Below are 21,396 nucleotides of genomic sequence, written 5' to 3'. Positions count from 1 at the left end.
AAGAATTACCAATCTGAGCCTTTAATAAACCTGCTAAAAATTTAGCTTATGTGATAAGTAGGTGAATCTGTACAGTCAACAATTGTACAAAGAGGAATGCCAATTCCTGGTACATTGATCTTTCCTGTAGTAAAAGATATTTTACTACAGGATAGATCTTGTAGTAAAATGTCTTTAAATATATAATTAAAAAAAAAAGCTTTTCCGTTGTCAGCTTTTTTTTCACAAAAGCTGACAAGGATCTCAAACCCACCAAAAAACAAGAAAACTTAAATGCGCTGCTAGATGATGTAAGCCTGGATGTCAAAACCATAGAAAAACTTGAAACTTATTTTGCTAGTACTCCTCAGTTCTATGGTCTTCCTAAGATCCATAAGGAAGGCATTCTCCTCGTACAATTGTCAGCTGTATAGATTCACCTACTTATCGCATACCCAAATTTTTAGCATGTTTATTAAAAAAGTTCAGATTGGTAATTCCCATTCCTTTATAAAAAAATTCATCCAATTTTCTAAGTGAAAACATTTCCCTCCAACCCGCTGATTTAATGGATAGTTTTGATATAGAATCTCTCTTCACTAGTATCACTGATATCATTTTTGTTATCTGCTTCTCTTCAAGGCTATAATAATAAATGGAATAATAGTCCAGGTGTGGTCTGATCAGGGTTTTATAAAGTGGAATGACAATTCTTTTATTGCTGCTGGTCTGCATTCTTCTCAGTATTGCTGCAGTCCTCTGGGTTACCTTCACCATCTTTGCAATATGTTCCCTGAGTTTCAGGTTTCTTAAAATCATCATCCCAAGATTCCTTGCTCCCCATTCCTCCAGTATAATCCTCCAACATAGTATACAGCCTCCCATCTATATATTCTAAACTTCAAGACTTTACATTTTACTGAATTAAACTGATAACCTGATTAATTTCCTCATTTGTCCAAGTTATTCAAAGTGAACACGTGGAAGCCCTTCAAGAAGCCTCTTGAAGGGCTTCCACGTGTTCACTATTACTAATAACCCTTTCCTAGTTTCACATCATCTGCAAACAACTAAATATCCCCCTGCAATCCATTGACAATGTCATTAATTTAAAAGTTAAATAGTACTGGTGTTTACAACAACAGTGTTTACAACAAAATATTGTAAACCTATACTATAGGTTTACAATCTTTTGTTGGAGTGAGTTACATAAAATCTATCTATATCTGTCTATATATATATGTATTTATGTATGTATATAGAGAAACATATTTCTATATATATTACATTGCTCTTGACAAAATTATTGCAGATATATATTTCACATCATTTATATCTTTCAACAACATACTTAATACATTACATTTCAATTGTGAGTTATTTTTTTACTAAATTTGAAACTTAGTTTAAAGTTTGACTATAAGATAGCAGCTTATGATATTTTATTTTTTCAGAGACAAAAAAATGAACAGCAGATCCCATCAAAAATGGAAGAGTTTTTTGTAGCTCACTTAAATAGCATTTCTTTAAGTCATAACCACAAAACAGAAAAATTTAACACTGTGCATAAATCATAATCATTACAATTCTGATGATTAAATATGGTTCTTAGCAGTTTGACCAGATATACACATCTTCTAGTTATAGATAATACATGGCTGGTAAATGATGTTTTATAAGTTACTATGTTTTTTGTAATCAGCAAATATCAGTATAGTAAATTGTGTTTTCCTCTCACTATTCAAGATTTGGAACTTATAGAAGAAGTAACTTGTCCATCAGCTCAGTTCCGTTGTAATAATAATCGTTGTATTGCTGCATCATATCAGTGTGATGGTGATAATGATTGTGGAGACTGGTCCGATGAAGAGAAATGTAGTAAGTCTGATTTTATTCATTTTGTAATTAATAAAAACTGACTTTCTATATGCTGTTTCAAATAATTCATTATCTAGTGATTGATTAAGAATTTTCATTCTGCAAATAAAACTATCTAGGTATCAGATAATACATCATCAGGGAATCTGGTGCTAGTTATAGTCAGGTATAATTCAGTTTTTCAGTAAATTAGTGTTACAATAGTTACTCATGCTTTTTTTTTTTGTTTGGTAACAGATTATGAATTTTTCACTTTATAAAAATTGAAAAATATAAGTATTGATGTGCCAGCATTGAAATAAAAAATGTAATAATAATTATAAGATAAAAATAATTCATCACAATGAGTACTGGAATATCAACTTTTATTTATAATATACTAGTGATTCATGATGCTTAATGTTCTGAAATATGAAGTGCTTTATATACAGATGATACTATTATATTTACTGACATTGGCAATATACTCGTATTTGCTTAGGAGATTAATATGTTAAACCTAACAACAAAATTACCTTCAAACACCAGATAAGTTAAATTATAGATTGCAATTCAGAAAAAAAATGTATATTTTAAAAGCCACTTGAACTTTCTCAAGTAACAATGAATGAATTTTCATGAATAACAGTATCTCAGGAGTGGTGGTTAAGGTATTGGAAAAGTCAGTTAAAGGTAGAATTCAGGAATGGGTGGATACTCTATGGTTTGCAGTACAGTTTTGTAAATGTAGGGCCTACCATAGTAATTCACTCACATTTTATAATAAAGTGACAGTGGAATTGGATAAGGAAAATGGCTACACCATTATGATACTGATATGATTATGATACTGCATAATTTTTTAAAGGCATTTGACAGAGTACAGTATGGAAAACTATTGCATAAGTTTGGAGCAAATGGAAATAGATTTTAAGCTGGTGGCATGGATGAATGGGAGGGACTGACAGACAGACAGATACCAGAGAATTAGTATATGGTAAAATGAAATCTAGGAGAATGAGGATGACTAGTGGAGTTTAAAGAAGAAGTTCAATTAGATGAATGAAATTGTTTCTGTTGGGATGAAGTTAGTTGAATGAAATCTGGTTCTATTATGTATTTTGAACATGCCATTTTTAACCAGTACTCCATATTAAAGACTTTACGGAATGCAGAACAGATTATATTAATTGAATGTTTTAATATTAATTATTATTTGAACTGCACTTCAAGATTTATTAATAACCAATAACACAACTGCTAAAAAAAGTCAGAGTGTTATAACATGTAACATGTAAATCTGCCATAATTTGTGACATAAACACCATTAAACATTTATAGATGCATGCACTGGTGGTGAAACAGTTGCTGAGGACTGTTACAATTTAAATTCAAACAACTGTTTGAATTTAAACTTTTAATACAAACATTTCAAATCACATAGTTTGGAATGGGATCATGCTATTAATCACACATGGTCCTAATAAAAAAATAGTTGATACATCCCAGGAGACATAGACATACGAGGGTGGTCTGAAAAGTTCTCAGCCTCAACCATAGATTTCAACACTATTGGCACAATTTTTTTTTCTAAGTTGGTACATCTGCATCCATGTGAAATTGCAAGTCATTCTATCGAGTAGTTTGTTTTATACTGCTGTCTGAAGCAATGTTGTCTGTATCCTTGAAATGGATAAAATTTAGTATTGTGCGGTTATAAAATTTATTGTAAAAGAAGGTTTAATGCTAAAAGAAATTCATTCGAAGTTCATAAAAGTTTATGGGCACTCTTCTCCTTCGTTTTCAACAATTAAGAAATGGGCTACCAAAACATGGCATCTTCCGTACCAGCCTGGAAGATGATCCACATGAAGAATCCAAAAAAGTGTAACAATACCAGAAATCATTGATCAAGTGCACGATATGGTATTGGATGACCAGCGAATCAAAGTGAATGAAATTGCTGAGACTATAGGCATTTCAAAAGAATGTCTAGGATATATTTTGCATGAAGAATTGCAAATGAAAAAGCTTTGCGCAAGATGGATGCCATGCTTGCTCACGCAGATCAAAAACGCACTCTCATGAAAATCTCTGAACAGTGCTTGGAGCATTTTAAAAGAATAAAATTGATTTTGTGAGTCAGTTTATTACTGTGGATGAGACTTGGAACCATTACACACTAGAATCCAAACATCAATCAAAACAGTGTACAGAAGCCGGTTGTTCAGCGCCAAAGAAGGCAAAGGCAGTTCCATTAGCGGATAAGGTCATGGCATCGGTGTTTTGGGATGCTAAAGGTATTTTGTTTATTAATTATCTTGAAAAGGGTAAAACAATAACCAGGGAATATTATTCCGATCTTTTAACCAGACTAGATGAAAAAACTCGTGAGAAAAGACCCATTTTGCAACAGAAAAAATCATCTTTCATCAGAACAATGCACCTACTCACAAAGGTGTTTTGGCAATGGGAAAATTAAGGGATCTGCACTATGAATTGTTGGAACATCCACCCTATTCCCCAGATTTGGCTCCCTCTGACTTCTATCTCTTCACAAAACTAAAACTCTTCCTTTTTCTTCAAATCAAGAGGTGATTGCAGCTGTAGAGGGGTATTTTGCAGATCTTACTGAGAACCACTACAGGGGCGGGATAATGGTGCTGGAGCATCGCTGGAATAAATGTATTAGTCTTAAGGGAGATTATGTTGAAAAATAAAAATAATTTTGACATTATAAATTCGAGTTTTCATTGTTAGGCCAAGAACTTTTCAGCCCACCTTCGTATATTGTTTAAATCTTCTTTTACATTTTTTAGTTATAAAAAATTAATCATATAACAGACCTGCACTTATCTACAACAGTTTGTGGACACACTTTGGGAAACACAGATATAGAGAATTGTTTGGTGGGTGGGATATTCTGTTGTTTTTTGATGATGCAAAACCAGCATGAGCAGTTGTTGATAAAGTGCCTTAGTAATCTGTTGACTTTTTATAATAGGTGACTGCTGAAGTTAGGTAAAGGGAATAGCTACATGATGATACTGCTGGATTTTGCAGAGGCTTTCGACAGGATACCACATGGAACTCTGTCATGCAAACTGCAACAAATGGGGATGGATATGAAACTGGTAATATGGATAACAAGGTGGCTGGTACCAAAAAGTAATATATGAAGGAGTAGAATCTATGAGAAGGCAGGTGACTAGTGGTGTGATGCAGGACTCTGTGCTTGAATCACTGCTGTTTAATTTGTACATAAATGATGTAAGAAATAATTTGAAGGACAATATTCAGTTGTTTGCTGATGATGCAAAGTTGGGCAGGGTAATAGTTAATCAAGGTGATAGTGAGCTTGCAGGATGATTTAAATAGACTGACTATATGGGTAAAACATAATGGATGTCAATTTAATGTGGAAAGATGTCAAGTTACGCATTTTGGGATACAAAGATTATGAGCTGTATAACACATTGAGGGAATTCAATGTGTTATACAGGATATTGATGAACCCAGGGATTTGATGGTAATAGTAGATAGAGCTGAAGTTTAGCTAGCATATTGCTAAAGTAGCCAGGATAGTTCACGGGATTATTTGGTTATTAAAGAACACATTAACAAGCAGAAATAAGGGAGTTATCATTCCTCTGTATAAACCCTTAATACAACCACATCTGGATTACTGTGCTCAGGTCTGGTCATCTGGGTTTCTTAGGATGAGCAAGTGGTGGAGTGGATTCAGAGGCGAGTGACCACGATAGTGAGTGGTCTGTGGAATGCTTCCCATCAGGATAGATTGAAGATTGAAGGTTTGCAGATTGCAAAAGTTGGTTGATAGACAAAAAAAGGGTGAGATATGATAGAAACACTTAAGTTACATAAATGATTTTATAAGATTTATTGAGGGAAAATGTTTCAGTACTTGGTGAGAGGGAGCAAGACAAGAAGTCATTCCTGGAAGTTGGGTAAGAGTGTTGTTAGCAAGGCATGAAAAGAAGATTTTTTGCTTGGAGAGTGGTGAATGAATGGAATGAATTTCCTGAGTCATTTGTAAGTGCTTTGTCTGTTAATGTTGAAAGATTTTCATTTGGTTATACTATAAATTAAAGATGCCAAGAAATTATATTCTTGGCATCTTTAATTTATAGTATAACCAAATGAAAATCTTTAAATAACCAGGTTAAGGGCATAGCCAACTGTGTTGCACATTCCTTAAGAATATGTGGTGATATGTCATCCAATCCCACAGCCTTATTAACCCAGTCAACACCTGATACACCTCTGATTCTTTCATTTCCAATTCTCCTAATACATGTCTCCCTTCTATATATTGTATCACATATATTACACCAGTATGATATATACTGATAAAGTGCTCATCCAATAACTCCACTATACCCTTTGCAACTGTCATTGTACTGCCATGACTGTTCACCAATGTCAACTTGCCATAATTATTCTTTCTCTTGCATGCCATATAGCAGAAAAATTCCCCTGTGTTAACCTTGTCCTGACCAGCCAATCTCCTTTCATACTGCACCTTTTTTTTTTCTTTACCGTGCTCATCACCTTTCTAGCTTACATTTTATACTCTTCATGGATCCGATCACCACTAATTGTCCAGTAGTTAGTGGTGATCGGATCACCACTAATAGCCTCCAGCACAACTCTGTTTATCCATTTCACTCCTACTCTATTTTCTTTCTTAATCCTTGGTATGTAGTTATATGTACATTGCTTGTGTCAGATACTGACTTGTGAATTTCCATGCATTGTCAACATCCTTTTCACTCTACCCAATATACCGATGCTAACTGACTACAGAGCTTCCAAAAATCACCTGCTTTATTATTATTATTATTACGGGCAACTCCAATGATTCCTTAGACTCATCGAGGGAGGCTCTAAACGTCATGCCAAGAATTATCCAACATTAGTGCAGCATCTATAATACTTTGCTTTGAACTCATTCACAGTCATTCACCCACAATAGACTGACAACATATTCCACTCATTCACTACTCTCCAAGCAAAAAACCTAGCTCTAATACCCTTGCTAACTACACTCTTACTCAGTTTTCATGAATGGCCCCTGGTTCTTCCACCAGCACACCTGTTCTGAAAAATTTCCTCTGAATTAATCTTGAAAAACTCCTCAGTAATTTCTGTCTCAGTCATATCACCCCTTTTCTGCCTATCAACCAGTTTTTGTAACCCACAAATCTTCAACCTGTTTAAGGCTGGAGATTTATGGGTTACATAAGATTCATTCCATAGACTTGGTCACTTGCCTCTGGATACTCTCCACCTCCTCCTCATCACCAAGAAACCCTTGTGCCCAGATCGTCTAGTAGTCAAGAATGTCTTGTCAAGGCTCGATAAAGAGGAACAATAACCTGCTTGTTTCTGCTCATCAAAGTATTCATTGGTAACCAAGTGATTTGATGAGTTGCTTTAGCTACTTTTGCTGTGTGTGTGTGTGTGTGTGTGTGTGTGTGTGTGTGTGTGTGTGTGTGTGTGTGTGTGTGTGTGTGTGTGTGTGTGTGTGTGTGTCCACTAAACTTTAACTCCCTATCCACAATCCTTTAACTCCCTATCCCTATCTCTGTCTTCTTCAATTTCCAGGAGTAGAGTTCCACCAATGTGGTATACAGCTGGTAATCTTTTCACCCCAAATTGCATACCCTTACACTTTGCCACATTAAACTGACATCCATTCTTCTTTGCCCAGTCTGTCGATCTATCCAAATCATCCTGTAATATTTTAACATCATCTGTATTAACTATTGCTCTACCCAACTTTGCAGCATTGGCAAATAACTGAACAGTTCCTCGCAGATCCTTTCCTATATTGTTAATGAACAAATTAAAACAGTAGCGGTCCAAGAACAAAAACCTGCAGCATGTCATTAGTCACAGGCCTTCTTTTGGACTCTACTCCTGAATAAACTACTCTCTGATATCTCTCCATCAACCACCCTCCTATCCATCTCACCAACCTATATCCTCCAACCAGCAGTTTACTGATTAGAGTCCATGCACATCTTGCTTGATTTCACTGTTCATCCATTTCACTCCTACTCTAGTTTCTCCCTTGGTATGCAGTTATACATTGCCCATGTCAGATACTGCCTTATGAATTCCCTTGCATTGTCAGCATCCTTTCCACTTTCCACTCAGCTCATCAGCTTATACTTCCACATCTTTTTCGCTCAACTCATCTACCCAATACAGTCATACCCTGACTTACACGAATCCGGAGTTATGCGGTTTCTTATATGTACTTATTCCCGTCTCGCTTCACGCCTCACTACTTTCCGACACCTGCCGCATTTGCCAGTGCCACACATGTTGTGAACAAGCACTGACGTGTTTCGTGTGGTCTCCATTCATACACGATTTTTATAGTCTACAAACTTTGCTATTGTTTAATGTTATGTTCTTGATAAAAATTTTATCACATAAAAAATAATAATGTCGTCCAAAAGAAGCAAGTCTGATTCTTCCACAGCTAGCAAGAAAAGAAAAACATTGACTTTGGAAACAAAATTCAACATTATTAAGGATTTTGAAGGCGGATTGAAAATTTGTGAGCTAGCAAAGAAGTTTGATCTACAGGAATCCACAGTAAGAACAATCATAAAAGAAAGGTTTACAGATTTTGGAGGACATAGATTCTAACAAGGAACGAATTTTAGCCACAAGGCAAGGAATAAAAAAATCATTAGCTTGCTATGAAGAAATTTTGCGTGACAAGAAAAAGACATTATGATGTCAGACGAATCTATTAGATTTTATGAAACCATCGACATAGAAATAAGTTTCTTTTTTTTATGTACAAAAAACTACAATCATGATTATATTTCTTAAAAAATATAGGTGTTTTTGTAAACCTTTGGTCCCAATTAACTAATATTTTGTATGTTTGTATATATAAATTACATGCAAAATTATACCCCGAGTTATGCGAATTAGACTTACGCACTTTTTGTTGGTCCCACCTACCGCGTAACTTCAGGGTATGACTATACTAATGATAACTGACTACAGAGCCTCCTATAATCACCTACTTTATACTTCCACATGTATCCATTTTCAGCAATAACCTTTTCTTGTTTCATCACTTCCCAAACAAGCACCACATGGTCACTCTCATCAACTGGCAGCAGAGTCAAAACCTCATTAACAATTACATCTTGTTAAGTTATCACCAAATCCAAAACATGAAAATCTATAGTTGCTTCTGTCACATGCTGCTTAAGATATTGATCTCTCAGAAATTAAACCAACTCATGCCTCTTGTTCCCATACACTGTCTCCTCCTTCCATTCTCTATTCCTGTAATTAAAGTCTCCCATCATGGTCATCTTTTTTTTATATGCCCAACCAATTTGTCTAAAGATTTCATAATCAGTATTCACTGCATTCCCTGCCCTATAACAGCATTCTATCAGATATACTAGCCTGCAAATTTCAACTTCACACCACACAGATTCAAAATCTGTGCATGCTCTACCAACTTCCACACTTTGTGGACACAGTTCCTCTGCAGTCTAACAGCACTCACCCTCCTCTTTTCGCATTCCTATCCTACTGGAAAATTATATATTCTTCCATTTCTATTCCCAACATCATATCCTCCTCAGACAACCAAGTTTCACTTATTCCAATTATCTTTGAGCATTCTGACTCAATCAATGCAAAAACTCAGCTTTCTTGTTTTTAATACTCCTTACATTTGTGTTGTACAAACATAACAATCCCTCTGTCTTTGAGACCATTCTGCCAGCACCAAGCACCAACATTCTTTGTTCTAGCTGCTATTCCACACCTCTCCTCTCTCTTTGGTCTGACCTGTAACTTTTCCCTGATCCTGACTCTGATTTCCATTCCTATCTGTGTCATCCTCACCTTTATGCATTCCTTCACCTTGTACTGCTGCAACCACATCTTCAACCTCATATCTATCTTCCTACAATCTGTCATACACATTTCAAATGCAGTCCATCAACGTTTTACCATTCCAACTTTACTATTTATTATATCTCCTCTCCTTCTCAATTCACTGTTGAATAACAGTGGGAATGATGAGGGGATATCAGCAGTTCACCATGTATATTAAGAAAAGGTGCAAAGGTACTAACAGAGCCCTTGACTTGGTTTTTCATCAAGAGTGGTAAGAAGAACTGTCCCAGAACAATGGAAAGAAAGTAAAATAGTGCCACTGCATAAGAAAAAATCCAAGTCAGTGTATTCTTTCTTATGCATTATTCTTTCTTATTCTTTCAAACTATAGGCCAGTTTTTGTGTCAGGCCCAGAGATGGTGTTAGAGAGACCAGTTAGAGAAAACAAACGATCAAGTTTTCTGTTAGTTACAGAAAACAAGCTAACAAATATAGACATCTTTTTAGAAATCAAACATAAACATAAAATGAGAATAGACTGGATAGTTGCATGGGGTCTCTAAAGGGAGGGGCTTGTTTTATTAACCTGGTTATACTTTATAAGAGGGTGACAAGTGTATTGGAAAGAAATGCTTATATGGTAATTTTTTCTAGATTTTGAAGGCCTTTAACAGAATTCAACATGAAACTACTTATTGAATTTAGGATGATGGGGATGGATAATCATTTGCTAGCCTGGTTACAGGTATGGTTGTTAATAGCGAGCAAGTTGTGTATGGAGATGCATTGTCTCAGAAAGGGAGGATAATAAATGAGATTTTTGTATTGGGACTGCTGTTGTTTAATCTGTATATCAGTAATATATTGTGGTTCAAGGTTCAAGAGAGGTATTCATTTGTTTGCTAATTATTCATAATTGGGAAGAGCAATTTCAAGAGGCTGTGATATGTGCAGTTACAAGAGGTGCTCCCACCCCTTATTACTGAGAACTGAAAACTGAGAAATTAAAAGGCAATTGTTTTGGATGGAATGATCATAATGCATTATCATAATGGATGGAATTTCCCGATGCTGAATGTTTTTGAGGCAAGGCATAATCTTTATTAAAGATTATTTATTTAAAGATGTTATTTAAATAATATCTTTAGAGCATGGTCTTTGAAATGAGAATTTTTTTCATATTTGTTGCTAGTCTTTAATTTCTGATAATCCTGCATTGGCAAACAAATATAACAGCCTTTTGAAGACTCAGAAGTAGTCACACTTATGTAATTATTAGTGCATAACACCTCTCCAACCTTGCCGATCCCCCCCCCCCTCCATTTTTTTTTTTTAGCCACTATAATGGTGTGTATATAGAATGTTGTATACCCATACATCTTTATCTTACTCAGCTATCATACAGTTGATCATCTATGCTTTTCTTATCTTGCTACCATTATATCCAGACAGTGTCTTTCATCAACTCACCCCTCATCTGTCTCTCTCTCTCTCTCTCTCTCTCACACACACACACGCACGCACACACATTTTCAAGTTATTTGTTTCCAAAAACTGACCTATATGTGCTGTTTACTTGGTCTCAGTTATTCTGATTATTCTGTCTCCTAGAAAGCACTTATGTTCTTTTCATTTACTTCATCTTTGGTAACTAAATTTGCCATAAAAGGCTAGTTTTATCCTTAGTTTATTTGACACATTCTGTCTCATTTAGTCAATTCTCACAATAGTGACCTTGTATATACTACAAGGAATGGTTTGTTATTGCAAATTTTCTTTAGAATATTGTTGTGTGCCTGTAGAAATTTAGTTAGCATACTTATTATTATTATTATTACATTACACCTCCAGGGAGTACAAAGACTCATCGAGGGAGGGCACCTACTCTACTACTCTCTGTCTCCACCAACTACAACGAACTGCAACTACACCAATGCCATCTACCGTTCACCACCACCACTAGTATTTTCACAGACAATCACAAACATCCATTCCCACGGCTGGATTCGAACCTGCAGGCTTTTGGCTGGAAAGTGGATACACTAACCACTCGGCCAACCAGGTCGGCAAATACGTTTTACTGGTTTAGTGACAGAGTTTGATATAGTGTTTGCTGTGGTAAGACACAACTTTTGTAATTTTTGTTCAGTTACTCTCATCTTGTGGTTGCTTTTGAGTTATCCAGTTTCATCCTCTACACATTTAATTTTTCTCTTCATTCTTGTCACCAGTACACTGGCATTTCCAAACTGCATTCTCACTCTCTCTTTCATCACCACTGTCCTTTCTTGCATGATACCCTTTGTAATTCTGTGTTTTCATAACACATATTAACACATATTAATATTTGTCACACAATGCATTTTAATGAATCAGTTGATTAGTATTTTTAATTTCTAATATAACAGCAGTCTTTTCATCCCCCCCCCCCAAAAAAAAAGAAAGAAAGAAAATAAATTAAATATAATTACTGGAAATATCTGTAGAAGAGACAACACAGAAACACATTTGTAAGGCATTCGTTGGAGAGACTGGTTGTCATTTATTAGACACACATATTCACAAGAATGTAATAATTTTATAATTTTATTACTACAACTATTTCAACCAGAAACTAACTGCTGCATCATCTTCATCACAAAGTGAAACCAGAACAAAGGATGTTAATCCTATTTATTTACAGATCTGGGCCACATGCTGGATGCCACGTAGTGGTTGGTTACAATAAAATAAGATAACAATTAAAACTCAAATTTAAATTAAGTGTTTTGAAATAAAATTAAATGTAATTAAATAATGAAATGACACAGCATTATATTAAATTAAATTTAAAAAAATTAATTAGAACAGAGAAACACAATATTGCTTGCCATTTATGAGGATGAGACTCTCCCAAATTTGGACAGTGTAGAAGTGCCTCACCCCACTCTCTTTAAATAACCACTTAAACCTGCATTGATGTAAAATGTGAGTATTGAATCATAGGATATCATGGTCAGTGTCCACTCCATGCTGAGCAAGCACAGATTTTTCAGGCTTATTGTTGTTAATGTAAGAATGGTGTTCTTGTAATCATTTTTCAACAGAATGTCCTGTTTGTCCAAAGTGCGAGCAGAGGCACTCACATTTGACTTGGTAAACACCATGTTGTGGATGGTAATCAAGAGGAGATTTTGTTGATAGAGAAAAAAGTAATAACTACCTTATATCTTTTCAGCATCTTAACCCCTGAGATGCCTGTGATATATGGGATAGGGACTCACCTTTCAGGTTCATGGTTATTTGGCAATGGGCTTGTAAGAGTCCAAGATGCATTTAAACTCTCTTCAGGTGAAACCATTCTGTAGTAAGATGTATTAGATGGTGCTTAATTGTTGTAGAGAGTTTTGGAATTGGAGCAGATAACATGTACTCTCTGTTGAGCAAAGCTTTGAAGAGCCTGAAGAGCCCTGAACTTGAAGAGATACAATTCAGTTCTTGCATTTTTCCTTATCAACAAAACCTCCTCTTGGTTACCATCCAAGAAAGATAAACAGCTTCTCTCTCTCCCCCCCCCTCCCTTTTGCTGATGTTTACCAAGTCCAGTGCGAGCACCTCTGCTCATACTTTGGACAAACAGGATTTCAACGCTCTGTTGAAAAAATGACTACAAGACCACCATTCTTATGTTAACAACAATAAATCTGAAAAATCTGGCCTTGCACAGCATTCATTGGATATTGACTATGATATCCCATGGTGCAGTACTCTCCTTTTACATTGGTGCAGGTTCAGATTTGAGCAGTTATTTAAAGAGAGTGGTGAGGCACTTTTGATTGTCCAAATTTAAATCGGAACAACTAGCTCTCTATTGCCAAGATTTGATAAAGTCTTATTTCTCATAAATGGCAAGCAGTAGTATGTTCTCACCCCTTCTAATTAATTTTTAAAAATTTAATTTAATATAATGCTCTTTCATTTCATTATCTAATTAAATTTACGTTATTTCAAATCACTTAATTTAAATTTGGGCTTAAATTGTTATTTTATTTCATTGTAATCACCCACTAAGTGGCATCCCTCATGTTGCTCAGCTCTGTAAGTAAGAATAACATACTTTGTTCTAGTTTCACCTTGTGATTATGCTGATGTTTCTGGTTGAAATATTTGCAGTAATAAAATGTAAAATTATTATATTCTTGTGAATACTTGTGTCTTATAAACATTATTATTATTTTATATGTATACAAAATAATAATAATGAAACTGAAGCAGGCAAAATAGCTGTAATTATAATAATTATTATTATTATTATTATTATTATACGGGCACCTACATGAAGTCCAAAGACCATTGCAGGAGACCCAACCTATCCACACAATCTATTATTCCCTCTTTTTCTTCTATCAACCAACTTCTGAAACGCACACACACCTTCAACCTATCCTCATAGGGAACATTTCACAGGCCAATCACCATCTTAGTCACTTGTCTCTGAATCCTCTCAATTGCTTCTTCATCTCTAAACCCAGGAGATGATAAGACTTCAGCAAAGTAATCCAGATGTGATGTTTCAAGGCCTTATAAAGAGGAATAATAACTTCTTTATCTCTATTTGTTAATGTATTCTTCAATAGCCAAGTAATTTTATGGACTACCTTAGCAGTATGTCCTCTAAGCCTTTAACTCTCTGTCTACCACCACCCCTAAATCTCTAGCTTCATCTATTTCCTGGAGTACAGTGTCATACATATCTTGTAATCTATTTATTCCAAAATACATTACTTTACATTTCTCGACATTAAACTGAGACCCATTGACTTTTTCCCATACTAACAGTCTATTTAATCATCCTACAAGCTCTCCACATCATCTTGATTAACTATCACTCTACCCAATTTCGAATCATCAGCAAACAACTGAATATTTCCTTTTAGGTTATTTCCTATATCATTTATAAACAAATTAAACTGCAATGGTCCCAGCACTGAACCTTGTGGCACACACAATAGTCACCTGTTTTTGCCTCGCTTCTGCCCCTCCATATACCATTGTTTGATATTTGTCCAGCAGCCACCCTCTTATCTACTTAACCAGCATCATATCCATCTCCTATTTTGTGTAAGAGAGTTCCATGTGGTATTCTGTCAAATACCTTTGCAAAATCCAGCAGAAGCATCATGTAGACATTTCCTTTATCCAACTCTGCTGTTACTCTATTATAAAAAAAACACTAAATTAGTAAGGCATGACTGACCCTTCACAAAGCCATGTTTCTCTTCATTCAGTATCATATTATTTTACACCCATTCTTGAATTTTCATTTTGGCCAATTTTTCTAGTACTTTTACCACCATGCCTGAGATACTGATTGGTTTATAATTTGCAAATGCAATCTTAGAACCTCGCTTATGCAAGGAACTTATTTTGCTCTGTTTCCACTCCTTTGGAACTTTAACAGAGCTAAGATTTAAATTAAAGAGCCTAGTAAAAGGCATTGTCAGTTCCCTTGCACATTCTCACAAAACTGGAGCTGATATCCTATCTTATCCCACAGCTGTATTTACATTGAGATTATGCAATACTCTAAGAACGTACAATTCATCCACCTCTGTTCATACATTAGTATCTGTAACATAGGTTTTAAGCAATAACCTCACTAGGATGATTATACCCTTGCAAAGTGGTCACTCAGTAACTCAACTATTTTATAAACTTCTGTCTCCTCATGACCATCATCACTCAATAAAGTTAATCTTCAATAGTCATTTTTCCTCTTACTTGCCACATAACGAAAGAACTCTTTTGGATATCCTTTGGCCTGCTCAGCTTGATTTTTCTCATAATCTGATTTTGTCTTCCTTGCAATGCTGGTCTCCTTTCTTGCCTGAGCCTTGTACTGTTCATAAGTTTGCTGGTAACCTTTCTCTTTATACCATCCACAGCATTTCTTTTTGTGCAGATTGTGCTTAATGATATTACTCATCCATCTAACTCCTACCTAATTAACCCTCCTTACTATAGCTATACAATTTAATACTTCTTTCTCTAGATGACTCTTAACTCTAGATGACTATATCCCATGCACTACTAACATCTTTACCCTGTAACATCCTTGCCATGATTCAGATTTAAGCTTCTTCATAAGCATGTCATAATTACCTTCCTTGTAGTTCCACAATACCCCTTTTTGATAGAATATTCCTCATGTTTTACAATCTCCCAAGTCAAGACCACATGTTCACTTTTACAGATTGGAGACAATGTTATCACCTTGGTTAAGGGTAATTCTTCTGATCCTACGACCAGGTCCAATACTCTCCCACCTCTAGTCTCCTCGATCACATGCTGCCTTAAGTAATTATCTCTTAGCAAGTATATAAATTCTGTTTCTGTCCTGCTATGTGATCTTTCTTCCTTCCAGTCTATATCTCCATAGTTGAAATCCCTCATAATAATTACTTGACCAGTACTCATTGTACTAATTTGGCAGTGCATGTCTTCATCTGGTCTATAGCAACAACCAACTGTATATTTTGCCTTGCTGGCATTAATCTCACACCAGATTGCTTCGAATGAGCAGCCACTCTTCTGCCTGTCTCCTATTCATTTTAGCTGCAATTCATCTGCTGTTATCGGCAGTCTCCCCCCCACCCCACCTGCCATCCTGTCTTCTCTATCTTCCCTGAAAATACTAAACCCTTCACATTCAATCCCTGTAACTACGTTATCTGCTGTCAGCCAAGTCTCATTAATGCCTATACCTTTTGGTGTGGTTGCACTGACCTGTGCCAAATATATCCCCCCCCTCTTGCTCCTGATACTTCTGACATTAGTAGAAACTGCAGCAATTCTTTAGTCCCCCACACCACCTTTACTTTCTTAATTGACTACCCTATTCAATATTTTTGCTTGGGAGACTAGATTCCTCACTTGATCACGCTCGCACTCACTTGCTGCATGGGTACCTGCACAGAAACTCAATTGTTTAAGTTTCTCTGAATTTGCACTTGAGCATGCTCAGTGAACAAAGCTCTCTCTCTCCAGACACCTAACACCAAAATCATTTAGATGCAGTCCATCAGCATTGTACAAATCCTTCTTTCCATGAAACAGAGACCACAGATCCACAACTTCTGCATCATTCCTTTTGTACAATCTACATATAGACTCATTGGAGGAGGAGGACACTGATAGTCAATGTTCTCCTCCTCATTTTGCCTGTATCATAGCATGGTAGGAGACTTACAATCTTCACCTTCTCGTGATTTGGTTTTGCCTCTTCTAACAACTCCTTTACATGCACTCTCATAGAATATTTCTCACCTCTCAAATGATTTGTACCAACCAAGACAATCATTTCCTTCTACTTACCTTTTGCATCTGGATGGCGTGGCTAATATCATGAATTTTTTGCACCTGGGAAGCACAATTTCATCACACTGTCATTAAGTACTTTCCTGATCATTGAGTCTCCATACTTAATTTTTCTCCTTAACTTGTTTTTCTTGTTTGTTCAGCCGGTCTTTATTATTCCTTTGGATCACCTGCTTCTTTCTTTTTCAGCTCTGCTTAACTCTTGCTGTTTCTACAATTTTTTAATTATGTTCACATGCGGTTAAAAGGATTGGCTGTGAGTTAGTCAAACTACACTCTTCTGAAAAGTATCAAGAATTTTTAGAGAGCACTTTTAGTAGCTGAAAGATTAAAGTAATCTTGAGCAAAAAAGGATGTTGAGGATGGTACAAAAGTGATGTGTTTGTGCCAGGAAAGGCTAGGACTATGTGTCAGTCCAAGAAGAGAAATGTGGTCTTGACTAGCTGAACATTATCAGAGTTAAGGTGAAAAGAATAAATGTATTTTTTATTGCAAAAAAATGTATATATATTTGGGGCAATGTTACATAGGGCAGCGTTAAATCAGATCCTGATTTAACATTGGGACAAAGTATTATTCTAGTATCACTAGAGGCCAAATTCTTGGGACTTATCTTTGACAGAAAGCTTACATCATTCTTTACACCCATTTGTTCTTAGAGACAACTGCAAAAAAAAACAAACAAAAAAAAAACATTAAATCTCCTTTGCACTCTGTCCTCTACAGAATGCGGTGCTCAATGATGTTCCTCACTCTGCCTTGTGCACTTGGTCAAAGCTTGATTATGGGTCTCGGAGTACAGTTTTGCAGCGAGAGCATACTCTGATGATTGGATCGTATCCATCATCAGGGTATACAAAAAGTTACTGGTGGGTGCTTTTCGCACATTGGCCATTCACAGTCTTTATATTGAAGCAAATGAACCTACTCTATCACTTAAACAAAAACAGTTGTCTCTGAATTATGCCCTAACAATAAAGTCTCTTTCAGAGCATCTTACATAGACTAGTATCTTTTCTCAGCATCAGGAGTTCAATATCACTCACATCAAACTGCCACAACTTTAGTGAATGTGTGTGTGTGTTAAAGACATTATGGAAGCTGTTGGCATGAATGTTGATGACAATACCTGCACCAAACATAACAGCATTCCTCCATGACAAGTTTGCACTCTATCCTGTAAACTACAGAATTTTCATACTCAATCATCTATCCATTCCATTGAATCACACACCCCACTATGATTTCTTGCCCATCTGTGCTAATGGTTCAAGATCTGAGGCCTCTGTTAGTTGTGTCACTGTATTTCCTAACTATATCCTACCAGATTCCACTTGATTGTGGTAATTGAACAACAGAATTGCATGCCATTCAGCTTATGCATATAAAAGACAAATACTACCAAACTTGTGTAATTTATACAGACTCATTGAGTTATTTTCAGAACATCTCATCTCTCTGTATAATCCACATCCTGTACTTTGTTAGGTTGTACAACTGATGTACAAAATGAAGGCCCTTAATTTTGATTTTTGGTTATGCTAAATTCTCAGCCTCACTGGAATTAAAGGAAATGAGATTACAGATGTAACTGCTCATACATTTTTCATGTAATGTTTGAATATACCAACTTCAGACAGCTTATAAGATCAAAACTAATTACCCAGTGGCAATATTCACAAAAGGAAGCACCGACAAACAAATTTCATGAGATACTAGTCTGTGTAAAACTTAAGCATTGCAGTCTGGTAGATGTAGAAACAGAAGAGAGAGAGAGAGAGAGGAAGTTATTCTTACTGGGATTCACATAGACCACAGTCATCTTACACATTTTACACTGATGTGGGGAAAAATGGAACATACATCTCACCATTTGTCATATTCTGATGGAGTTCCAGCACTTCACATGAGAGAAGAATGAAATATATACTAATTTAGCTGAGCCATATACATGCAAGAAAATGTTATCAGACTTGAATAAATTGCATGATGTGTTTAACATTTTACAAAGAATTAATTGAGATAAGTACATTTGATTATTATTATTGTTATTATTATTATTATCATTACCCCAAGATCCCATGGAGTCAAAAACTCATCTAGGAGGCCCTTTTATCATACACACAGCTCATCATACCACGCTTTAAACACACTCAAATTCTCTGCAGATACCACACTCTCAGGCAAGACATTCTAATTATTCACAACTCTCCATGCAAAAAACCTACTTCTCACTCTCCTGCTCACACCCTCTTTATACAGTTTCCAAGGATGACCTCTGGTTCTCTCCTGATCTCCCACTGTTATCTATAGAACCGCTCCACCATTGATCCTATAACAACCTCTTCCTAACTTGTAGTCTCTATCATATCTCCCCTCCTCCTCCTATCCACTACACTCTGTAAATTGCATCTTCTCAATCTTTCCTCATATTTGACATTCCAGAGGTCGGAAACTACCTTAGTCAGTCAGCTCTTGACCTTTTCCAACATCTCTTTGTCCTTTTGAAAACCAGGTGACCATATCTTGGCACAATATTTTACAAAGATTCTCATAGACAGGCTTAATATGTTGGTTATGCATTATTAAATTACTTATGGAATTGAACAACGTAGATACGAATATAAATTAAATTACACTTTAATAAATATTTCCGATATTTCTACGTCACATTGCCATTTTCAAAAGGAACTTACAAAAAATGGCATGTGCATGTAGGCACTACAACACAGTAACTGAGAGTGAAGAGATGAAGCTATTATTCTCCTAAAAGTCCTGATGGTGCCCTCTAGAGGGCTAAGTAGGTGTTCTTGGCCGTTGGGCTGAAGGTCTACTGATGTAAGCCTCCCAAATTTGGAGCAGTCGCATACAACCAAATTTGTTGATGTTTGGAGAGTTTCTTAGGGCTGAGGCTGATTCCATAAATAGTCTTTCAAATTTGTATTGGCTACAGTGTATTACTGTAGCTTTCTTCCACTGTATTCTGTGGTATGTATCCAGAGCATGGTCTGCAAGACCAGAATGGCTGTACTTGAAAAAGTACAGCCATTCCATCCTCATTTCCTGTAGAGCTTTATATTCCAACAAGGAATATAAAGCTCTACAGGAAATGAGGAATAATAAAGAATTAGTTATCACCAAAGCGGATAAAGGAAATGCAACTGTAGTACTTAACCAAAAGGACTACACAGGTAAGCTTAATGCTCTTCTATTAGATCGGGCTACTTACCTCCCTATCGAATACAATCCCACCAACTCACAAATTAGAAAACTTCACAGGCTTCTTAAGAAAGTCACTTCTTCACTTGTAGAAGTTACCAACAGATTAAAGCCATTTAACTCTATATTCCCCCGTATTTACAAACTCCCAAAAATACATAAAAAAAATGTGCCATTACGTCCCATAGTGGATGGCATTGATTCCCCCACATACAAATTAGCTAAACATTTGACCAAAGAGCTCACACACTATACTGGAAACACACCATCACACATAAAAAAACTCAGCCCACTCAGCCAGCATAGAAAACCTTACAATAAAACATACTGACATAATGATCAGCTTTGACATCTCCTCCTTATTCACAAATGTCCCACTCAAGGAAACTTTTTTTATTATTATTATTATTACGGGCAACTCCAGGGAGTCATTAGACTCATCGAGGGAGGCCCCAAATCATTTTCATCACAACTATTTGACATTCATACAGTATCTATCATACCTCGCCTTAAACTCATTCACTGTCACAGCATCCACCACAGACTCAGGGAGCGCATTCCACTCATTCACTACTCTAAAAGTAAAGAACCCAGCTCTAACACCTTTACTAACCACACTTTTGCCCAGTTTCCATGGATGTCCCCTAGTCCTCCCACAACCAGCCCTGTTCTCAAAAATATCTTCTGAATTAATTTTATAGAAACCCTTCAGTAATTTGAATGTCTCAATCATATCTCCCTTCCTCCGCCTATCAACCAATTTTTGCAACCCACAAATCTTCAACCTGTTCTCATACGGTTCATTCCACAGACCTGCTATCATCTTGGTCACTCGCCTCTGGATCCTCTCCACCTCCTCCCCATCAAGAAGAAACCTAGGTGACCAAATCTGAGCACAGTAGTCGAGATGAGGTCTTATCAAGACTCGATACAGAGGAACAATAACCTGCTTGTCTCTGCTTGTCAACGTATTCTTCAGCAACCAAGTGATTTGATGAGCTGATTTGGCCACTTTTGCAATGTGTCCCCTAAATTTCAATTCCTTATCCACCAACACTCCTAAATCTCGTGCCTCAT

The 21,396-nt window shown here is 36.1% G+C and overlaps 1 protein-coding gene across 1 annotated transcript in view; it reads left to right on the top strand.

Moving 5' to 3' along the window:
• LOC150092820 (low-density lipoprotein receptor-related protein 4-like) overlaps window positions 1-21,396 on the top strand; it is a 1,164,745-nt gene that overhangs the window by 517,979 nt on the left and 625,370 nt on the right. Inside the window, exon 8 of the mRNA XM_090414290.1 lies at window positions 1,726-1,857. Within this exon, the coding sequence (XP_090270416.1) occupies window positions 1,726-1,857 (132 nt within the window). The remainder of the gene's footprint in view (window positions 1-1,725; window positions 1,858-21,396) is intronic.

This window comes from Typopeltis vanoorti, chromosome 25 (genome assembly GCF_054136105.1).
Source record: "Typopeltis vanoorti isolate ZY-2024b chromosome 25, IOZ_Tvanoo_1.0, whole genome shotgun sequence".
Taxonomy (NCBI): Eukaryota; Metazoa; Arthropoda; class Arachnida; order Uropygi; family Thelyphonidae; genus Typopeltis; species Typopeltis vanoorti.
The sequence above is the reverse complement of the archived record's forward strand: the minus strand, read 5'-3'. Positions and strand labels throughout refer to the sequence as shown.